Source organism: Convolutriloba macropyga, chromosome 8 (genome assembly GCF_964194025.1).
Source record: "Convolutriloba macropyga chromosome 8, txConMacr16.3, whole genome shotgun sequence".
NCBI classification, from domain to species: Eukaryota; Metazoa; Xenacoelomorpha; order Acoela; family Convolutidae; genus Convolutriloba; species Convolutriloba macropyga.
Window position 1 is genome coordinate 1,534,492 of NC_134475.1, and position 23,305 is coordinate 1,557,796.

The following is a 23,305-nucleotide window of genomic DNA, read 5'->3' on the forward strand; positions in this document are numbered from 1 at the left end:
TGCTGAATATCCGCAACCGATCAGATGAAAATTGTTTCCTGTACTGTTTCACTGCTCAGTACCACAAAACATTTGGACCACCAATCGTACCCGAGAATGCGTCATGGAGGCAAAAAACAAACCCCATCATGTACAGTCCCGACAACCCGGCAGCCAAACAACCAGTAGGCGAATTTCTAATGCCGATGTCTTTTCACCAATTCGAGAAGTTCGAGCAACTAAATCAGGTTCGTGTAAATGTTTTCAGACATTCAAACGGCAAACTGATACCGTTCCGTATATCAAAAAATCAGAAATCAAACTTCAACCTTGACTTACTTATGCTAAGTGATGGATCGATGCATCACTACGTGCTAATTACCAACATCAAAGGATTAATACACAAATATAAAAAGATAAATCTCCGCAGGGACAACCATTTGTGCCGCAACTGTTTTCACGTGAGCTCTTCTTTGAGCCGACTTGAGAAGCATGAGCAAATATGTCATGAAAATTCTCAAGCAATAATCAAAATGCCGAAAACCGAGCAGCAAAACTTTGAATTTAAAAACTTGCAAGCTCGTTGGTTTGCGCCGATAGTAGGATTTTTTGATCTGGAGTCAATAATTGAACCAGTTGCGGAAAACAGAACCAATACTCAGAACACGGTAACACGCGCAATCGAAGAACACAAACCCTGTAGCTATGCTTTGCTTTTTGTTGCACTCAATGAAGTCGAACCTTACTTCTTCGATATCAAAAGCGGGCCTAACGTGATGTCCGAGTTCGTCAAGTCGCTTGAACAAATCGCAAAACAAATTTATGAAGTCAAGCAAAAACACCGAAACTTTGAAGGTGAGCCAACGATCCCCAAAATCGAAGCAACTCATTGCTGGATCTGTGAGTCTGAATTAGATCAAAGCCCGCAAAACCCTACGGTGCTGGATCATTGCCACTTCACTGGAAAGTTTCTTGGGTGGGCACATACTTTCTGCAATTTGAAGCGACGAACAATAAATTTCACCCCCGTTTTCGCTCACAATTTAGCAAATTACGATCTTCATCATGTGGTGCTAGCACCTCAAAGTTTAGATGAGAAGAACACAATTTCGATTGTTCCCAACACTAGTGAGAAATTTATTTCGTTGCAAATTGGTGTTTACATCAAGTCAACTCAGAACAAAAAAGGCGTGTGGCACAACCAGTACGAATATATACGACTCCTGGACTCATTCAAATTTATGAATACATCGCTCGATAACTTAGTCCAAAACTTGCCCTCAGACCAATTCACATTACTCGAACAATATTTCCAAACTTGGCCCGAATCATCCACTAAATTGTTAAAGCAGAAGGGATGCTTTCCCTACTGCTATATTGATAGCTTTGAAAAGTTGGAAGAGAAACAGCTCCCCCCTCGGGAGAAATGGACAAACAGCTTGCAACAGTTCGAAGTTACAGTTACCGACGCTGAATATGCGCGGGCGATTGAGGTATTCAATTTGTTTCGATGCCAAAATATAGGAGAGTATTAAAACCTGTATCTAAAAACAGATGTTTTTCTCCTAGCTGCTGTTGTGCTATGTTTCCGCAATGTGTGTTACGAGACATACGGACTGGATTGTTGCCAGTATTACACCGCATCGAATTTGTCTGGTGACGCAATGCTTAAAGTTTGTCGACCAGATCTGAAACTCTTGACTGATCGCGAGCATCTGGACATAGTGGAGAGTCTCATACGAGGTGGAGTAAGCTGTGTTTACAGCAAACGTCTTTGTCGAGCAAATAATAAATTTCTTCCAGATTACAAACCAAAAGGAATTTCATCCTTCATAGTTATGATCGATGCTAATAATTTGTACGGTGGAATAATGGAAAAATTTCCACTTCCACTCGGGGACTTTGAATTGTTCGACAAAAATGAGTGGACAGATAACGATGCCCAGGAAACACTGCAACGCATATTAAAAACACCAGATGATGATGATACTGGCTTCATTGTAGAAGTAGACTTCAGCTATCCTGATCATCTACATGATTTGCATTCAGATTTTCCTTTGGCACCAACCAAGGAAGCAATCGATGAAAGCTGGTTGAGCCAATACCAAAGCGATTTGTTAGATGAAATGCAAATAAAGAAGCCTCCAAAAGTCAAGAAACTAATTCAGACACTTTTCGACAAAAAAAACTACACGCTACATTACCAGACTCTGAAGCTCTATGTAGAATTGGGACTAGTCGTGACAAAACTGCACCGAGTGCTATCATTCAAACAAGACAAGTGGTTGGCTCCCTATGTACGACTCAACACAGACAAAAGAAAGCAGGCAAAAACCAAATTTGAGGAAGATTTTTTCAAATTAATGGTCAATTCTTCTTTCGGAAAAACTTGCGAGGGAAAGCGAAACCGGATAAAAGTGAAACTGGCGCGCACTGAAGAAGAAACTCTTAAATGGACAGACAGGCCGGAATATAAGTCATCGAAAATAATAAGCGAAGATCTAGTAACAGTGAGCCTCGAACAACTTGAAATTTTATGGGACAAGCCAACCATAGTAGGTGCATGCATATTGGATCTGGCTAAAAAATATATGTTTGAATTCCATTACAAAGTAATGAAGAGAAACTTCGACTGCAATTTGTTGTACTCGGACACAGACTCGTTTGTATATGAAGTTCGATCAAGAGATTTCTTCGCTGACTTACAGCGGAAAAAAGCCATAGCTGATTACTTTGATTTTTCCAACTTCCCTCCCGAACATCCACTGCACAACAATGACAATGCACGTGTTACTCTCAAATTCAAGGACGAGATGGGAAGCAGGCTTATATCAGAGTTCTGTGGACTGAAACCCAAACTGTACTCAATCAAGCTTGCTGAAGGTAGTTATAAGTTTTTCACTCAAGTTCTTGTTACACACAATCATTCAACTTTTTTTTTGAATTTTTTTTGAAAATTTTTTAAAAATTTTTCGAAACTTTTTTTTGAATTTTTTTTAATTTTTTTTTTAAGTTTTTAATTAAAATTTTTAAAAAAATTTTTTTTTTGAAAATTTTTTTTGAATTTTTTTTTTAAAAAATTTTTTTCTGAAAAATTTTTTTTGAAAGAAAATTTTTTTGAAAAATTTTTTTTGAAAAATTTTTTTTTTGAAATTTTTTTTTTTGAAATTTTTTTTGAAATTTTTTTGAAAATTTTGAAATTTTTTTTTTGGAAAAATTTTTTGAAAAATTTTTTTGAAAGAAAATTTTTTTGAAAAATTTTTTTTTTGGAAAAATTTTTTAAAAATTTTTCGAAACTTTAAAATTTTTAAAATTTTTAAAAAATTTTTTTTTTTTGAAAATTTTTTTTGTGAATTTTTTTTTTTTGAAAAAATTTTTTTCTGAAAAATTTTTTTTGAAAGAAAATTTTTTTGAAAAATTTTTTTGAAAAAATTTTTTTTTTGAAATTTTTTTGAAAATTTTGAAATTTTTTTTTTTGGAAAAATTTTTTGAAAATTTTTTTTTTGAAAATTTTGAAAAATTTTTTTTTGGAAAAATTTTTTTTTTGAAAATTTTTTTTGAAAAAAATTTTTGAAATTTTTTTTTTTTTTGAAAAATTTTTTTTTTGAAAAATTTTTTTGAAAAATTTTTTTTTTTTGGAAAAATTTTTTTTTTTTGAAAAATTTTTTGGAAAAATTTTTTTTTTGAAAAATTTTTTTGAAAAAAATTTTTGAAATTTTTTTTTTTTGAAAATTTTTTTTTTTTGAAAAAATTTTTTTTTGAAAATTTTTTTTTTTTTTTTGAAAATTTTTTTTTTTTTGAAAAAATTTTTTGAAATTTTTTTGAAAAAATTTTTTTGAAAAAATTTTTTTTTTGAAAAAAATTTTGAAATTTTTTTATGAAAAAAATTTGAAATTTTTTTTGAAAAAAATTTTTTTTTTGAAAATTTTTGAATTTTTTTTGAAAAAAAAATTTTGAAAAATTTTTTTTGAAAAAAATTTTGAAAAAATTTGAAAATTTTTTTTTTAAAAAAAATTTTGAAATTTTTGAAATTTTGAAAAATTTTGAACATTTTTGAAAAATTTAAAATTTGAATTTTTTTTTTTGAAAAAACAAATTTTCTTTTCAGGCCCTGCTAAGCAATCAGCGAAAGGAGTAACAAAAGACGCACGGCGCAGCATGACCCACGAACTATACAAAAGAACTCTTCTTGGTGGTGAGGTAGTGCGCCTCCTCAACACCCGAATGGCTTCGAGCAACCACAGGCTCCACACAATTGTTGTGAATAAAAAGTCGTTGTCGGGTTATGATGATAAGCGATTCATCATGAATGACCAGGTATCAACTCTGCCCTATGGACATCAATCTTTGAGAGATGACATGTTCTTCCGCACAATAGTCAACGACCCTGATTGGGGCTCCCAAGATGAAGAAAGCGAAAAAGAACAGCAGCGAAAAACTCAGCAGAAAAAAAAGCACCAGCCGCAAGACAGCACAACTCAACGGCACAAAAACAATCAGCAGAAACAACAACAGCAGCAAACAAGCATTCTACAACCCAGCAGCATACACAACACAAGTTTCAATTCTATTCCCGACCCAGGTTTTCATCAGCGAGAATATAGCGAGGACGAATTGAATGAAAACATTGTTGATTTTGACAAATTGTCAGATTTGTCAGAGAGTGGATCGTCGACAGACCCGGCTTGCGATGGCTTTATATTGGACCAAGCAGTCGAATCGGATAACGCTACTGTTTCAAGTGACAATCAAGTCACTTTGGTAGCACCGGAAAATAAAAAGAGAAAAAAGAAAGCAGAAAAAGGAGCTGCAAAAAAACCACGAGCTCGCATTATAGACTATTCATCAACTGATGAAGATTGAACTCAGTGATTGGCGTATGCATACTTACAGACTAACTAAGTTTTTTACTGTTAAAAGCCCGCGAACAGAAGTATGAAATAAGTAAGCACCAATAAAGATGAAATTTTTTGAGTTTTTGTTGAAGTGCGGAACGCTCGGTCCCTCCTCTTCTTGTATTCCACAAGTTGTTGTTCAAACCTATTGCTAGTAACAACTCTCTCAGTAAAAAGTTCCTCTCAGGAAACCAGTAGCAGTTATTTCAAGTCTCAATCAAAAATCCTCCACCCCGAAACAAAACTCCCCCATCGTGCGCTGCGAACTACTAGCTGGATTGCTAGCAGCTGCTTGATCTCCACTTCGGTATCTTGCAAGACCGATCTCAAAAGTTCACGACTGGAACTTCTACGGCGAGCTCAACCTCCCGAGTTCACAGTCTATCATCGGAATATTGGATTTTTGAAATTGACTTAAAATTACCAACTAACCGATTAAGTGAGAGAAACTTTGGCCTTTGCTTGAACTCAATATCAAGTTTAAGAACCACTAATTAAAGATTAATTGAAAAGACAGGTTACATTTTTGTATAAACAAGACACATCAAAAGGCAAATGTTTGTACAAATCATTTTAAAAAGTATAAATTGAAAAAAAATTCGCGGGCTTGAATGCTGAATCAGTGTTTTTAAAACCACGATTACAGAAGCAATGAAAAAGTCTATTCCAATTCCACTTTTCTTTCGTATATGAATGTAGATAACAGCCACGTAATTTCAAAACAAACCACTTACTAGAGAAACCCGACAAGATCTGATGAACCAATACTGTTGATGAAGAATCTCTGTCGTCAGAGTCAGATTGCGTTGAGAAGAAAGTGAAGAAAAGAAGTCAAAATTTTGTTAGAATAAAAACCAAAAGATAAAGCTACCGAATAGTAGAGCAATTTGCTGAAGAATGAAACTCAAATATTTCAACCAAATTTTAACCAGACGAAGTTTTTATAGCATCATAGCCCATGTTTTTTTAAGCCAAAACTCAAAGAAATTTGTTTCCTTTGAACCCCGATAAGAATGTTGACATTTTTGCAAAAATGGGTCTGATAAACGAAAGTCTGTTAAAGTAGCATCTATGTTATTTGCCATAGCTCCAAAGTAGCGTTGGTTGAGAGAGAAAGCAGTAAATATACACTGTCTGGTTACACAAATAATAGTCAACTATTACTACGCTGGGTTGAGATGAAAGAGAATGCGGCAAAAACTGGGTCACTCTGTGAAACAAAATTAGTAAAGATCCCTAGGTGCCGATGCACAAGTTAATTTTCATCAATACCTAATAACTGGAATCTTTGCAATTCGAGTCGAGTTGTTAAAGATGGCATGTTAATATTGTTAGTGATAATATACCTCAAGCTATTCATCTGTCTCGATCTCTAACTGGTCAAAAATAAATTTAAACGTATAAAGAATAGGTTAAATTGGACAACAATCAGAAAGTTGAATCTCTGTCTATTGAGTCTTTGTCCTTCACTGGATTAGTTTTTGCTATACCAGTCTTTGTCTCTTCAGATTTTGTATCTTTTTTTCGGCTTCTTCGGCTGCTCTTCGTTGTTGCACAATTGGATAAGAAGGAGGCGCACGTTGGACTGCTGGTTCGAGTGATCCTTCTACCCGAGAGTTCTGCAGCTCGACGCGTAACCGAGCAACTGTGTCCCATGCTCGATTTCTTTCTCGCTGCACATTTTCAAGCAGACGATCACTGTGGTTCCGCTCGCTTACTGTCCTTCGGTGTCGATAGGACAGAACTTCTATATCGCGCTGGGCCTGGTATAGCATTCGCTCGACGTTTGCTCTTTCAGAAATAGCGTTATTTCGTTCACGAGTAACGGTGTTAAGCTGCTGGTTGAGTGCTTCAACAAGTACCATGCAACTTCGAAAGTTGTTCATCGCACGGTCTCTATGCTCGCGGGCTACATCCCGTTGCTGCTCTGTCTTTTTGCGTTCTTTTATAAGCGACTGAATCATTTGTATAAGATTGAAAGTACAGGATATTAAACAAAATAAAGGATGGAAAAATTAATAACGCAAGAAGCTATTAGAATGAACAACTTATCTGTTTTACACTAGTCAACAAAATTTTATCGCCCCTCACCCACGCGAAACTGTCTGAGATCTTCTAAGATGAACTCCCCGCCTAGACATCTCAAGTTTACACATCATACACAAAACGTAATCGCAATGCTAGCAATAGCAGTGCTTAATTTATATCACTTTTCTTAGCAAACAAACAGACCCCGCAGCAAACAGTTAGTCGTAACAAAAACTGGGTCAAGCTTGTAAACAAATTGAACAAAGTTAAAATCAACCGCAAGTGTCCCACCCCGTTGTAGATGTGCATTGCATAAATTGTCCCCCCCCCGTTGAGGTTCAAGCTTGTAAACAAATTGAACAAAGTTAAAATCAACCGCAAGTGTCCCACCCCGTTGTAGATGTGCATTGCAAAAATTGTCCGTCCCCCCCCCGTTGAGGTTCTAGTCACTTTCCTTTACTACTGACCGGCCAGCGGTTGGCATCGTCAGTAGCTAGCCACGGTTTAGTGAGGCCAGCTTAAGATTAACTGAATGGGCGTAAAGTGAGCGCAGCGGGGGTTCAAAAGTTGATTGGATGGACTGATGTGGGGCCGTAGGTGGGTGGGGGTGTGGGATCAATTTCTAAGGACCACCCTTCACACAAAAAGTATAAGTCTCCAAAAGAGTTTCTGTAACTCGCATACTTGAAGACTAGTGGGCTGAAAATAATTTGACCGTGTTGAGTTTAAGCCATCAAAATAACTAAAATAAGAAAACCCTTCAATATACTCTTTTTAAGTAGCCCTAAAAACAATATCTAACGTTAATATACAAATATAAACAAGTTCACCAGAATTAATGATGTTTGAATTTTCGGCTCTCAGAGTCATAAAGAGCTAAGAAAAACATAAAGGCCCTCTAGAAAACCTATCCACCGGAAAAATTTAAACCTTTTCAAATGAAAAGTTAAATTGAAACCAAAAATCACAAATTGTTTTTATCTTGAAAGGCAAAAGGCTTTGGAATCAACCAGATATAACTAGATCAAAATAACTAAAATGAGAAAACCCTTCAATATAATCTTTTTAAGTGGCCCTAAAAACAATATCTAGCGTTAATATGAGCGGGGGCGTACATGAGGCGAGAGAGTTGGGTCCTGGGGCTTGGGGGTATGTCAGATGAAGGGTGTTGTGTTAGGGGAGGGGAAGGGGGCTCGCGTTACGTGAAGGGGGTAGGATGTAGTCAAATGGTATCAAAAATTCTGAAATTTACAACTTCACTAGAAGACTACCAGTTCCTAAAGACTAAATGTCTGAACGACTCTAAGAGAAATTTTTGCAAACATGGCGCTACCTCTTTATCCCGTTTCTGAAGATGAAGGTCAAATGGGACCGACAAAAAATTGGCCAAGCAAAATATTGCATAAAAGAGCCAAACAGGACTAATATGTTGGCTACAAATTGCTTTTGAGAGCAATTAACACTGATTTCCTAAAAAGTTTCTGTTAAGTCATTTATGATAATAACATTTCTACTATAACTCATTGTTAATGAGGATCAGAGATGATGACATTACGCCAAAATAACAGCAGCTGAAGTTTGGAAAGTCTCGAAAGTTCTCTCAAGTTACCCATCTCTAAGACGTAAAAAGTTTCGTTGGCAAGTAATGGTCGTTATACTCAGACAGGGACAAAAAAATTGAAAAATTTTGGAAACACTTGCAAATTTTAACAAAATCTTGCTAAATTTCAATGTATTAATATCTTAAGAACTGTTTCGTTGTCTCAAGAGACTATCCAGTATCCCTTTTTAAATCCTAAAATAGTTTCACTGGCTCATAAAGACGCATGCACTTGGAACATGATAAAAATTTTCCGAAAATTTGGAAGTTTTAAGTTTTATCCAATAAAATTACTCGAAGTGGAGTCATAAAATTTATTGATCATCATTCCCTTAACTCTAGAAAATATGTAGCAGTTTATTATAAAACCTTGGAAGAGGTCACAGCGCCCCTGGTGCCGGAAAAAAATCAAGAACACAAAAAAAATTGCAAATATTTTAAAAAAAATGCTTAAAATCGTGATATTAAGATCTTGAAAAACATTCAATTACATCTATAAACTATGCAGTAACATAATATAAAACCCTAAAGGAAGTTTTGTGGCTTTTGAGGCTAGAGAAACTTAAAAAAAGACAAATGCATTTCAAAAAAAAACTTGAAAAATCTAATGTCAAAAACTTTTGCAAGTTTTATCAGAAAAATTGCTAAATTTTGACTCTAAAAAGTTGAAAAACTATTCCATGGCCAATAAAAATTTGTCAGAAACCTATTATCAAACCCTTTAGGAGGTTTTCTGGCCCCTGGGTCAGGAAAGATTTGAATACGGAGAAATTAACGTAAAAAAATTTGACAAAAATTGCACGTTTTGTCAAAAAGTGCTAAAAGTCGTGATGTTAAAATGTTGAAACCATTCCATTACCACTATAAACTATGCAAGAACCTAATATTAAAACCAACCTAAAGGAGGTTCTTTGACACCTACGCTAACAAAAATCCAAAAAAGTCATTTTCAAAAAGCTTGAAAAAATTTCTGAAAAAATTGTATAAATTTGTGTTTTTAGCGAGCGGTTGTTCTAGAAACGGGTGCATGGGGGTGCAGCGAGCTTTGATGAGGGCGGGGGGGGGGGGGGGGGTGGGCAACAGTGGGGTGAGGGGATGAATAACAGCGCGCGGGGGGTTAACAGTGGAGGCCAACAGTTCGCTACCTGTCAACAGTGGGTCAACAGTTCGCTACCTGTTTATCCTCGTTTTTGAGGACGAAAAGTCAAAAGCGTCAGACGAGAAATCGGTCAAGCGAAAAATCGCATAAACAAAAATAATTGCTACAGTCTTCGTTCGAGCGCAATTTAAAGAAAATCAGAAAAAGTTTAGACACCTTCAAGGAAGTTTTGTTCTTGTTCACTACGAGTGTTTAACCGCACTTTGGACATACTACAATTGAAAATGAGTAAAAATATGATATTTCGAAGAAAAATCTAATATCATATCCTCAGTAGCGGCTTCATTCCATTTTGTTCCGCGGCCCTTGAAAATAGAACTGCAACATTACTCTTTAATACGGATTTAATCATTTGGAACGTGATTACAAACAGTGCGATTAAGTGGTGACTAAAAAATTTCAGCATAGCCGACTAACGTCAGGGGGATTGTTCTCAAAAAACAGGCGAGTGGTTGGCCTCGTCAGTCCCTTAACACGGTTCAGGTGCACTGGGTTTAGCTTTAAATGAAGGGCCGTGGTGTGAGCGCGGTTGGCTCGACAACGGTGGGTTAAGGTGGAATGCTGTGCAAGCGGTGCTGATTGGCGCTGAGGTGCGGGGAGGTTGTGAAGTGGTAGCGTGAAGTGAGGTAGCGGTAAAGCGAAAGGGGTGGAGTTCAATTTTGAAAGCCGTCCTTCACAATCGTCTCCAAAACAGTTTTGGTGGATCACCAACTTATAGCCTAACAAGACAAAAACTCATACGAGTCTCTTTACTGTCGTGCGAGCATTACTTTTTGTCCCCGATTTTGAGGACAACACAAGACAGACGAAAAATTGCCCTCGACTAGTATAATTCTAAACTTCGCCTGCGAACAATTAAAAAATTAGATTTGATTAAAATATTCCTCTGGAACATATTTTATATGAATTAATTTTTCTGCTCAACTAGCTTGCTCTTTCTTTAATCGGTGTCCCCGAACTTGCAAGCTTTTTCATATCAAGGTCCTACCAATTTAATGTACGCCTGCTTGACACTCGCACTCTCTGGGTTACGAGTGCAACAATTAGCAGGGGTGGGGGTTGAAGGGGGATTTGAAGTGTGGGAGTCAAACTCTAGAAACCGCCTTCACAACATGAATTTATGTCTCTAAAAATAGTTTTGCTGAATTGCAGACTTTGTCTAGTAAGCTGAAAGCCTCTAAAGAGCCCTTAATGCCCTCCGGGCGCTACCTGTTTATCCCGTTTTTGAAGACAAAAAGTCAAATGAGTGACGAAAAATCGCATACAAGACCACTAATGGACTAATATTATTGCTAAACTTCGTTTGAGAGCAATCAAACATACCCCCCCGCCAAACGTTGGATTAATTGCTCTCGAAAACCTTGCGGGAGGCAATTCAATTTAATAATATAGATGATTCCGGTTCAAACCCGCGACACCCAGGATAGTAGTCGGACATCTTTTCCCCTACGCTACGACAGCGTTGTTACTCACCCGCTAACAATCACTTATAGTTGCATAAAATTCATTTCAGAATGAGAGCAATTGATATTATTCAAAATGAAGTGAAGCGTGAACGTCTCTTGAGAAGTCACAGACTGTTCTAGAGCGAAAAGCTCAAAAATGGTCAAGCAAAAAAAAGACCAGCACGTTTACAATAATTGCTTCAAACTTCGTTCGAGAGCAATTAATCATTTAACTGTATCCATCACGTCTCCTTTGATTAAAAAACTCGAATGAAATGACAGAACAGGCGAATAAAAGATTGAATTAAGAACATTTGATCAATTATTTGATGTAGTGTGTTGTTAGTCTAATAGCTAAGTTAGAGAACAGGCATTGTTTCGGTTGTTGCAAAGAACTTTTACATTGATTGAGTTCGAAAACCACAACTTTTTGATAAAACTGCTAACAAACCAACTTTAAGCACATTTAACAAATCGTCAACTAGCCGCAAACAAATAATACACTGTGTCTTACTTCCGAAAACAACGAATTCGGAACTCCAGCTGCAGGAAGCAACATTGACATTTGAGTGATAATACAAGTATTTAAAAGCAATCGTCCAACTGAAAAAGGGGGCCTGGAAATTATGACGTAACACACAAACAGAGGCGTTGCTGTTACGGTTAGAATAAGTTAAGTTAGTTACATGAAGAAGTAATAACTGCTGTTAGTTATTACCAAGATGATCATCTACGTTGTGTTGTATTACAGCACCAAAGCGAATTAATTCATCTAAGAAACAAATTAACCCAAACTATAAAAAGTTAGTTCTCCAGCCATCCATAATTCAGTGTACAAAAAAACAATGCGATATATTTTATTTAATTAAATTCAATTGTTTCTTTACTTATCAGGCTGGAACTCTGAGTATTAATTGATGAACAAACTGAAACGAGTATATATGGAACAAATTACATAAAGGCCACTAATCTACATATTACTACAAATTCACATCTAAATCCGATCTATAGTTTGCCGATGATGTTGTTATTGTTAGAAGATGCTATTCTTTCAGTATTATGCCCTTTAAGACATTTGAAATATCTACGCGAATTGTTGTGTTTCATTTCACTAAGTGAGTTAGAGGAAAAAAGTTGAAAATTGCGATTGACTTCTTCAGTTAAGATGGAATCCTTGTTGACTGAATGCGGAGATGAGTCTTTCCTTCATGATCTGTTCACTCGAGTAATCGGGAAGCTTCAGGTAGTGCACACACGTGTTTACACTCGGATAAGCACCTAAAGGAAAAAAGATACCAATACAATCCTATCTGTGCTCAACTTATCACGGGGACTTCTGATTTGACCAACGGGCTTTTTAGATGACAAATAGAAATTAAAGTGCCATGACTTAGTTGTGAGGCGTCCGAACTACCAAACTGACTTTGCATCATTATTTTATGTATTCACGACAGCTTCGGTGAATTGTACCCTTAGAGACTAGTAGAGCTCAGAAACTGCATAAAATTGCATAAAAAGACAGCTGGACTAATGTAAATGCTACAAACTTCGTTTCAGAGAAATCAATGAATTTTTAGTTCACTAGTTCCAAGAAAAAATGAAGCTACAATTTCAGACTAAAACATACCCGGCAGATTGCCGGCAAATAGCCGCCGGGTAATTCTCATTACCAAGATTGGGATTGAAAGAAGCGAAAAAAAACTAAAGAAAGAAATAATTTTTGTGCAAACAATTTTAAAGTGCGAACTATTTTGATGCCATTTTGGAGCTGAACGTACTCCTGTTTCGTAATGAGACCACACAGGGGTTAGTATCAATACAAATAAGCATTAGAGATGGTAACTAAGAGCAAAATTTGAGTAACCGGTATCTAAAATTGGGCTTTATGGGATTACCCCGTCTCTATTTCTGATTTCGTCTTTTGATACTGACTCTGTTCATTTTGAATTGCTTTGTTGAGCAAGTGCTGTCTAAAAACACTTTTAGCAGACTGAGAGAAGAGCGAAACTAGCCTAGAAAAGTCATAAAGATTTCACGAAAAATATAGAACAAGCTGTGAACTAAGTTTGTGAAAATTTTATTCGACGAAGTAAAAAACATAGCAGGACAAGACCTGACGTGCAATTCAAAGAATTTTCATTGACTTAACAAAAAACTAGACCTAGAACGGACTATGAGTGAATTGGGAAAACCATATTTAAAAAAAATAGATAAAAACCAAAAAAAAAACAGAAAATCAATGTCAGAAATGCCGTATGTGAACAAAAAACACTGGCGAGAAAATGAAATTTGGTTCAAACAAAAAACTAGGCCTAGAATGAACTATGAATGGATTGGGAAAACCACATAGAAAAAAAATACAATCCAAACAATCGAAAAAACAGGAAAAGTCAAAGTGAAATTTCCGCATGTGAACAAAAAAAACACTGGCGAGAAAGGGGATTTTTTGTTCTAACACCGTTTTCTCACTCTACTTTAAAATTAGAGCGAACAATTTTCACGCTGCAAAACCACGCGCTTTTTCGCTCCACTTCCTGTTTCGGCGTGACCAAAATCACTACTACAATTTGACTTCAAAAATATGTGAACAGATCTTAAAAAGACAGCACCCCAAAACAATTCAAATTCTTTGAATTGTAAAAAATAGGAGCGCTATAATAGCCGGCTGAGAAGCTGCGGCGGCTATAAATTATACACCATATTTCTTAAGTTCTGATTTTTCTTAAGCAACTAAGAAGTGTTTTTCACTGAAATGATTCTTCCAAATCGACAATATAAAAACCTGTCCCATGAGAAATGACTTCGCCTTTTGTTGTTCCGATAGACGATTATCATTTAAACTGCGAATATCAATTTACAAAATTATATAGCTTAAGCAGTAACACTTCAAAGTAAGAAAGATAAACATAAACCGACAAATGTCGGAAGAATTGCTCTTGAACGACATGCGAGGCAATTTAATTCATCAGGGGCTCTAGCCTAGATCAATTTTTCTTTATGGGTGCAAAAAACTTTGACCCCACCGGGATTCCAACCATTGACCTCTCGATCCATCTCCACCCTCACTAACCACTGCGCTACAAGTCAGTTAATTCTGCTACGCCGCAACCGATTTTATATTAGCAACATCGGAGCACTAGAGATCACTCAAAAATGATGAACGAAAGCGTGAAAAAGTCACTTGAGAAGTCAAAGAATGTTATAGAAGAAAAGCGCAAAATTGTCAAGCGAAAGATTTGCATAATAAAAGACAAACACGTTTACAATAATTGCTATGAACTGCGTTCAAGAGCAATTAATAAAGCTGAGAAATTGCCAGAAAATAGCTGCGATAACTTCATAGTAGTCTAAAAATACAAAGGAAAAAAACTGTGACTAAAAACATTTGAAGGAACTTTTATACAAATTGTTGTGATGTCTGTTACTGATACTGATATAGACTTAAGAACTATAGAGCTGCACTCACATAACATTCAATTATAGCCAAAAATCCTCAACTAACATCGATACCTCCAATCAAAGAATGCAAAAAAATGGAGAGGACAAATCATTTGAGAGGGAGGTAAATCACGTGCCACGAACAGAATATCCACGCAAATGAACAAAAACCCTGACTCCAATAATATGAAAATGACATCAATGAATGAACGAACAAAAGCTGATTTAAGTTGAGCAGGACGTCATATGGTTGTAACGAAAATCTTGTAGACAGAAAACAAAAAAATCATGGCCGGAGAAACTCTGGAAGCAATTCGAAGAGTCCATACTTCCAAAACAGCTTACTAAATCATCATGCATCTAGGAGAAACTGCAAATAAGCTGAACAGTGATTTCCATTTTCATAATTTAGAAATAAAAAGGAAGCATAGATCAGTAACTGAATTCAATTTCAGGAGAAGCCCACTCCACACTCGTTTACAATAATTGCTTCAAACTTCGTTCGAAAGCAATTAATCATCACTGACTAAAATTGAACAAACTGATGTCAAAAGATCGCGGCGACCCAATTTTTAACTTTTCAGCCTACTTCAATTATGTGGGGTGGTGTGAGAGAACAATTTAATTGGCGAAAAAGGAAATTAAATCAAAAAAGAAAACGTCATGTAAGAAAGCAAAAAAAAAATAATGTGGTTCTCCCATAAATAAATCCACGAAACTTATGCCCAAAAAAATATGAAAAATTGGTCCGATATGCAAAAATTCCTCACTTTTAAAAGTATATTTGGCCCTAAAGTCTTCAAGACCGGCTATAAAAGTGATATAAAAACTCTTTGGATCGGAAGAGTCACCAAAAGTTTAGAGGTAAAATCCATAGGCGAGAGTAAGAATGGTACATATGATTCCTGTTAAGCAGCTCAAGAATTACTCTACCTCTGATTCAAACTGACAACTGGTTAAAACTAGCCTTGATAGTTTAGAGACCGATATTTGTATAATAAAACATTGTTTCATACCTCTGTCACTATCCGCTGTGTCCACTTTTCTCACAACAGTCAGTGGAGGTTGAAGGGCGGCTAATCCACCAGGGGGCAGACTACTACAGCCTGTCGCAAACTGGAGGAACTGCTTCCGCTCCTTTTGCGTCAGACTGGCCAACACACTGGCGAAGAACTGGAAGCCACGGCTAAAATGGAAAGATTAATCTCAAGTCAAGGACAAAATAAAATCCAGCGCAGCAATTCAAAGAATAGCCTCGCTATCGCTTCGCGACTGTTAAAAAAATTGGATCATTTGCAGAGGCAGAGAAGGCAACCTTTCCTAAAGAGTCAAGTAATATCTGGATAGCAACCATTGAAGTCAATGACATCGATAGAAAATAAAAACAGACCACACAGATGCCAGAAAATAGCCGCCATTGATTTCAATGACCCTGATTGGGATGGAAATAAGTACAAAAAATGATCTTTAAAGGACAAAAAAAGAACAAAAGTTCGCTCTATTTCAATTAGATATTGTAGCTTCAATCCTGTTTCTTAACGACAAGATTCAGCGATTAGAATCATTAGCACTAAGCATTAGAACTGATACCTAAGCATATGTTAGGAAAAATCACAAAACTGCTTCCCATCAAATGAAAAGGGGGCAATTAAACTATCAGAGAGACTAATTGCCACCTCGAAGCCCTCTATTATTTACAAGAAAATATTACAAACAGCTAAAAAGTATCCAAAATGGCGAGAAACTACTCCTTTTAAACCTTTTCTCTGATTTGGAAAGACTTCCCTAAATACTTGTTTTTAGGTGAGGCATTCGAAATTGATCCTATGAAAAGAGAAGTCTCTGATCAGAAAATAGCTAAAATAGCTCGCCATTACTCCTCTTCAACTGGTAAGAAATAGGAGAGAAATAATAGAAGTCCGAGAAGACGGCAGCTATTAATCAACACAATATTCTGTTGATTTATAACCACCATGCTTCGACACGGTTGAAAATTATCATGTTATGAAACCAAACGAGGAAACAGTTCTAAAATCTCAAACCTGCGATCAGATTTTTAAAACCAAAACGAAAAGCATATGGCACAATTGCAAAAAAAACACCAGCAATACTAAAAACCAGCGGAAAAAATTGATACAACCTTTGTTTCAGAGTAATCAATGACCACTCAGTGCTTTGCATTGTACTAACGGGAGCGCAAAACCTATTCAAAAATATTTAATTAAAAGAAAAGAACACCATTGGGAAAACCGAAGTGTAAACCACAAAGTTCATTTCGAGCAGCACTCACTGAAAGCTGTTTCACGTTCCATACTCAGCTCAATGAAAATTACAAATGAGCGCACTGGCTGAAATTTTTTTTAAAAGAGCTGATACATATCTGCTCAAAAACACGTTGCTTAAGTCCTTTTAAACATGTAGGGTACGATTCAATTGTCGCATGCTTTAAAACTGGCGCAAACCCATGGGACAAAAACACAAAAATGCGAGAAAGAAACAGAACAGAGCACTAAAATAGAGAACATAACCGACTAAAAGTCGGAAGAAATGCTCTCGAACGACTAGTGGGAGCTCTAATCAATTGCAGTTTGTCTCAGTCGGGGGAGGGAGGGGGAAGGGGGAGCCTAAATGGGACTAAGAAATTCAATAGTGGGCTTCAGATAACCATATTACAGGTTAACATATACCCCTATTTAGATTTAAAGTGAAAATGGCATTAGTTTCGGCGTACTTTTTATTTGACTTTTAGTATTAAATTACCACCAACTGAGTTCAGCTGCTTGAAATTGTGGTTGAGAGAGAATTTTAGATCACGCGAAACGCAAAAGTCGAGGGCGTAAAAGTCACTCGAAAAATCATAATGGTCAAGCAAAAATTTTGCATAAAAAAGATTTTGCAACACGTTTACAATAATTGCTATGAACTTCGTTCAAGAGCAATTAAAAATTAAGGTAAAGAAAACGCAAAAAAGCGAGAAAGAAAAAGCTGAAAAAACGAACGAAAGAAATAAATAAGACAAAAAGGGGAAAGTGAAAGGGAGAAAAGAGAAAAAGACAAAATACATAGATTTCAGTAGAATAGACCCGTCAATTACTCGAGTTAATTTGTTTCAAATGCTCAATCGGAAATCGGACAGCGATTCTGATCACACAAGAACCAGTTGACCATGGGTAAAAACGTAAGGTAAACTATAGCCATACAATTGAATTGCCGCAAATTTGGTCAGAGGGTGTGGATAGGTGTATATCACCTGAGGGATTTGTTCTCCTGAGGGAGTTTGCTCCCCCAGCTTAGTGAGTGCATATTATTGAGTTGGGACAAACGGAAAGATCCCACCTGACAATAGTTCTTACCATTATCAAAAGATTGAGAAAAACTAAGTTTTGTAGATAAGATTAGCTTTCAAAAAGTCGCCATTAAAAGTTCAATGACCACCCGATTAGTCAAAAAAGATTTTTTTCGTGTTTTTCCATTTCCGCCTGTGGGAGTAATTCAGTGCCCCCAATAAGCTTGGGAGCACACACTAAAAGATCCCTTTTTTGGTTTAGTTTTGCGGATTTTGGATTGACCTCCAAAACAACAGTCAAAGTACAACAGACTAACGTCGGACGAATTGCTCTTAGACGACTGGCGGGTGCTCAATGCTAAGGAGTTGACATATAGGGGGAAGGCGCACAGTTGTGAGTCAGCCCATAATGCTACTAAGGGGCTTAAAATGATGCTAATAGAGCTTATCACAAGCCACATGCTAAAATCTCCGAGAGCAATTACTCACCTCTCTCTGGTGAACCCTAGTTTTGGCTGGCAGTGGTTAATGACGTCTTCCCTAGTCCAGTGCAGTCTCTGTTCGCCACACAGCATCAACTTCAACTCTTCGGCAGACACCACTCCCGAAAGTCTGCTCACATCACACACCGCACACAACCCACTCAGTAATCTGAAACATTCTCACAGTAAAAATAGATTCAACGATCATAATAGCATCATTTCCGTTTGACCCCCCAGCTTATTGGGTACACATTATTTGCTGTCCCCGAGCGCATATGCTGAAACTAGTTGATACAAAATGACATGCATTTTGTTACTGTTACTGGGGTAAGTAAGCGCATTACGCATTGGCGATCAATAAAGGGTCCAACAACTCCGAAAATTGCCAAACAAAATTTAACTTAACTGCAGAGGGTTCTATGGTTGCTGCAGATTTTTTTCGAGGATCCATCTTGTTTCGTACCCTCGGCGTTTTTAAGAGCCCACTTGCAAAAGATAACAAACTAACGTCGCAAGAACTGCTCTCAGACGACAGGCGAGGTGAAGGGGTGGTCTTTGATAGTAGCTAGCTCAAATTTAATATAGAGGTTAGCCGCAGTGGGTGGGTGATGAGCGAGGGAGGGGTGGCAAGAACGTTCGAGGACAACTCATATAGCACGCTACAATGTAGAAATAGCAATTGCGCCTGAGAGCATAAAAGTGATAATGTCAGCTAATCTGGGGGGTAGATGGGGGGGGGGGGGACAATATATCTAACTCTTCTCTCAGCTAATACTCCTAGCTCCCTGAAAATAGAATAGATCTGATTTTGATAAGAGATACTGACTGGGCCATCTGACGTTTGATTCCATGACAGAAGAGGAACTCTGGAAGTGCTCTTAGGTACTGCTCCACATTGTGGATAGTGAGAGTGATGTGACTACCATTGGGAATGAGGTCCACTTCTTCGAACCCATAGACAGTCGAGGAGGCAGAGTAGGTGAAACTCATGCTAAAACAAGACTACTTCATTATCAAGTGATTGAGACACCACTCAATTATGGAAGCCCGCTTGTTGCTTATATTGCCAGACCGGACCGCTAAATCACAAATTGACTCAGATCGGACAAAGATTATATCAACCAAAGCTTGATCAATTAATCCCCTTTTCACTGAAGAAAGTTTAAATTGGTCAGCTGAAAAATAGCAAAAAACCACAAGGAAAAAAAATAATAGCTGAAATATTTAAGAACGCAATTATTCAAAGAACTCACTCTAAATCATCCAGACTAATAATGGCGTCACCGTGTTCGTACTTCAAACTGGAAATTTTCTCCTTTTTCTCATCATCTGACAACATCACATCATTCGAGATCTGTTTCTTCTGATCTGCCAATTTCTTCAGACTTCTCATGAAGCTCGCCAAGTGGTCACTTACTGCACTTTCGACCAAGGTCATAATGTCAGCGCTTTCCATCTCGGCAAGCAACCATTTCTCCACATTTTTCATATCTAATTTCGTATCTAGTGGAATTTTGGACGATACCAGAAGTTTCAAAACATGATTGTTAATTGGCAAGTCGATCTTTCGTCCATCTTGTAACACTTTGCCAAACAGAGCTCCCATGAAATAGAAAATGTCTTCGATTTTCTTAATATCAGTACTGGCTGCATAGGGTGCTGGGAATAACCCTCTGTCTTTGTTCCATACTCGATCCAACTTCGGTTTTGTATCAACAACATCTGTCAAAGATTTGTTCTGACCGGTCTCAATTTCCTCTCTAACTTTCAAAGTCAGATCTTCAATAGAAGATTGCAACTCTGGTGAATTTTCTTCATCTCGGAATAAAGATTTGGGTCCAACTGAGTCAGAACTGGTGTTCCACAATTGAGAATCTGGAATTTGTCTATTGTCGGTTGGACTCTGTTCCATTTCGTCTAGTTCCACGGTCGTCTCACTGTCATCACAAAGCCAGATAGCAAGACTCTTTCTCTGTAGCTCCACTCCAATGAGTGAGTAAAACTCCAGAGTCGGACCCAGTCCAGTGCCCTCTTCGCCCTCGAATTCAATCTAAACAGAACCTCGACTCTATAGCCGTTACTAATCATTTTCAAAATTTAAAAGCCCTTTAAAGAACTGGTAAAATGCCTCCGAATGATTAATTCTAAGAAAAATGGCATTACAGGCTTCTATCGGTACCGGAAAAAAGTTTTCTTTCAAAGTGTATGTGTGAGTGTGTGTGCTGTTCTTAATATTAAAATTTTGTTATGACGTTTAAGCACGCGTTTAATATTCGCGTTTATTATGCTTGTAATCTTTCTTGCTACGTGATTTGAAAGATTGCATACTAACTGTCCGAGAATAAAACCAACGAAGTACCAAAACGGAAAAAAATTATTGCTTTTTCAACGACCATTGCTTCTTTAAGTATCAAGATTTAATGAAAAGAACAAAAAATAGCCGCCGATGAAGCCCTTGATGCACATCGGGATCAAAACAGACAAAGAAGAGATAAAATGACAGAATAATTTTCTATTTTTTTCAGTGTCAAAAAGTGTTCTAATTCGGCGTGCAGTTTCAGTTGGATTCTAAAACTACACTTATTTAGCTTCTAAAATGGAAGCTAATAAGCTTAATGCCAATATCATCTAGTAAACACTCTAATGAACTCTGATAACCTAATTCTCATTGGCTTAATGACAGGGCGTTATCGGTTTATCCAGTCTCTTTTGATTTTGCTCTTTTGACCTTGACTGTATTCACTATCTTGCGTAATTCATTGAGCGAATGGATTTAAAAGCCATTCAATTGAAACAGTGAGTGAGGTAAGTCACAAGTCAAACGTGAAAGTCGTGACTTACGTAAAACGAAAAACGTGATAAAAAGGTAAAGCGAATTAAAAAAGATAGCAGGACAAGTGCTGACGTACAATTCAAAGAATTTTCATAGACAAAACAAAAAAAAAACTAGACCTAACACGGACTATGACCATTTCCAAAATAATCAGATCGAAAAAATTGGAAAAAAAACTGAACATCAATGTCAAAACGCCGAATGTGAACAAAAAAATCACTAGCGAGGCGAGAAAGAAGAGATATTTGGTTCAAAAAGCTCGGCCTAGAAAGAACTATGAATGGATTGGGGAAACCATTTAGAAAAAAATCTGATCCAAAAAATAAAAAACAGTAAAAATCAAAGTGAAATTGAGTTGGTAAAACCGCTTCTAAAAAATCAGAGCAAAAAAAACAGAAAATCAATGTCAAAATGCCGCATGTGAACAAAAAAAAAACACTAGCGAGAAATGGAAATTTGGTTCAAACAAAAAACTAGGCCTAGAATAAACTATGAATGGAATTGAAGAACCATTTAGAAAAAATTCCGATCCAACAAATCCAAAAAAAAACAACATAAATCAAAGTGAACTTGCCGCGTGTGAACAAGAAACCACTAGAGATAAAACGAATTTTTGTTCAAACACCGTTTTCTCACTCCACTTTAAAATTCTCACCGTTCTCTCACTCACTATAATTAAAACAAAGAACACATACTTCTCCCTTGTTGTACATACGCCAGAAAACATGATTTCATACTAATTCAAAAATTAAAATAATGATAGAAAAGACACAAGCAGCACAAAGGAAAAGAATCGATGAAATTAATACCAAGCCCGAAAGAAAGTTGCAATAAACAGTAAGAAGTAGAAATCTTGTAAATCTTTCTAGCAGACTCTCAGTACTGCCTTAGGTTAAATGAAATCAAGTGCAAACCAAAGAAATGACGAAAATATAAGAAAAAGCTGACATCATTCAATTTTTAAATAACTGCAAAAATCCATATAACGTAAATAAATATAGATGCGAGGAGAAAGCTAGAATGATACAAACTAGAATGTGAAGAAGATGGACACAACGTAAGGAACACCGTAACAAAAATACATTCTTAATTTTTGAAAGTTAAAAATTAAAAAATGAAAAACAAATACATTCCATTGTTCAGCATTAGAGACATAGAAAATGCAACGAGCTATCCGAGACAAAGCTCGATCCTCCTGAGCAGAAAAAAAAGAAAAAGAAAAATTCAAGCATAGGAAACATTGGAACAATTTGCAAAAAAAATGGTCAAAAAATTTATAAGAGTAAATTTATGAAAAAAACATTAACTGTTTGTCAAAAACATACCGCCAAAAAAGGATTAAGTTTTATTGAAGCAAAATTGAAGTCCCTCAATTTGCACAAAAAGACTTTCTAGAAGTTAAACCAAAATACATACATAAAACTGACAAAAATTGGAAAAAAACACTAAAATCGGATTAGCATATGTATTTTATAACATAGCCGGCAGATTGCCAAAAATAGCCGCGAAAGACGCTTCTGGCTCCCCATGAATTGAAACAACTAAAGAAACAAGATAGGGAGATTGACCAAAAGTTCCTTTAGTAGACCATTAGACTTTTGGGTTAGAAACGTACTGTCAATTTTATGACATACGGTCTATAAGGAAAAAGCCATAAATTTTTCAAAACTGATATTCAAAATCAAAAACTCAAGACTAAAACTGAGGAATTAGGGGATATAAGTTTGGCACTACTTATATGCTCACTATTGATCTTTAAGTCACGCAACTGACCTTAAAGCAGAAATGACGTCACTCACACAAATTTTAACTGCAAAGCAGTAGAAGTCACTGAAGACATTGAAAAAGTCAATTCCGAGAAGTCAGGTCGTAAGAATCATCAATGAAGCCGAAGAATTAAAAAAAACGATGTCCCCAATAATAGCCGCTATCACTTCGAGGCTATTAAAAACAAAATTACATCGAGGTAAAAAAGGCGTTGCGTATATGAATTATCCAAGGAAAGTTGCAAAAGAAGATCCAATTTAATGAAATTAATAGAAAAAAAAGCAAAAAATTAACTAAAAAAATCAAGAAATATGTGCTGTCACGCCCCTATTTCGTCCCTCATAGTTACGTGATGATATTCCTTAAAATATCCATAAATAAGTGATATAAATT

General features: G+C 36.5%; 1 protein-coding gene across 2 annotated transcripts in view; it reads right to left on the bottom strand.

The window, feature by feature from the left end:
* Positions 1-11,390: 11,390 nt before the first annotated feature.
* Positions 11,391-23,305, bottom strand: part of LOC142344373 (E3 ubiquitin-protein ligase HECTD1-like) — a 120,637-nt gene continuing 108,722 nt past the window's right edge. For both annotated transcript variants that reach the window (XM_075395971.1, XM_075395972.1), the window contains 5 exons: positions 19,566-20,362; positions 19,139-19,303; positions 18,320-18,481; positions 15,561-15,730; positions 11,391-12,384 (listed from right to left, as the gene is read on the bottom strand). In XM_075395971.1, the coding sequence (XP_075252086.1) occupies positions 12,263-12,384; positions 15,561-15,730; positions 18,320-18,481; positions 19,139-19,303; positions 19,566-20,362 (1,416 nt within the window). In that variant the 3' untranslated portion in view covers positions 11,391-12,262. The remainder of the gene's footprint in view (positions 12,385-15,560; positions 15,731-18,319; positions 18,482-19,138; positions 19,304-19,565; positions 20,363-23,305) is intronic.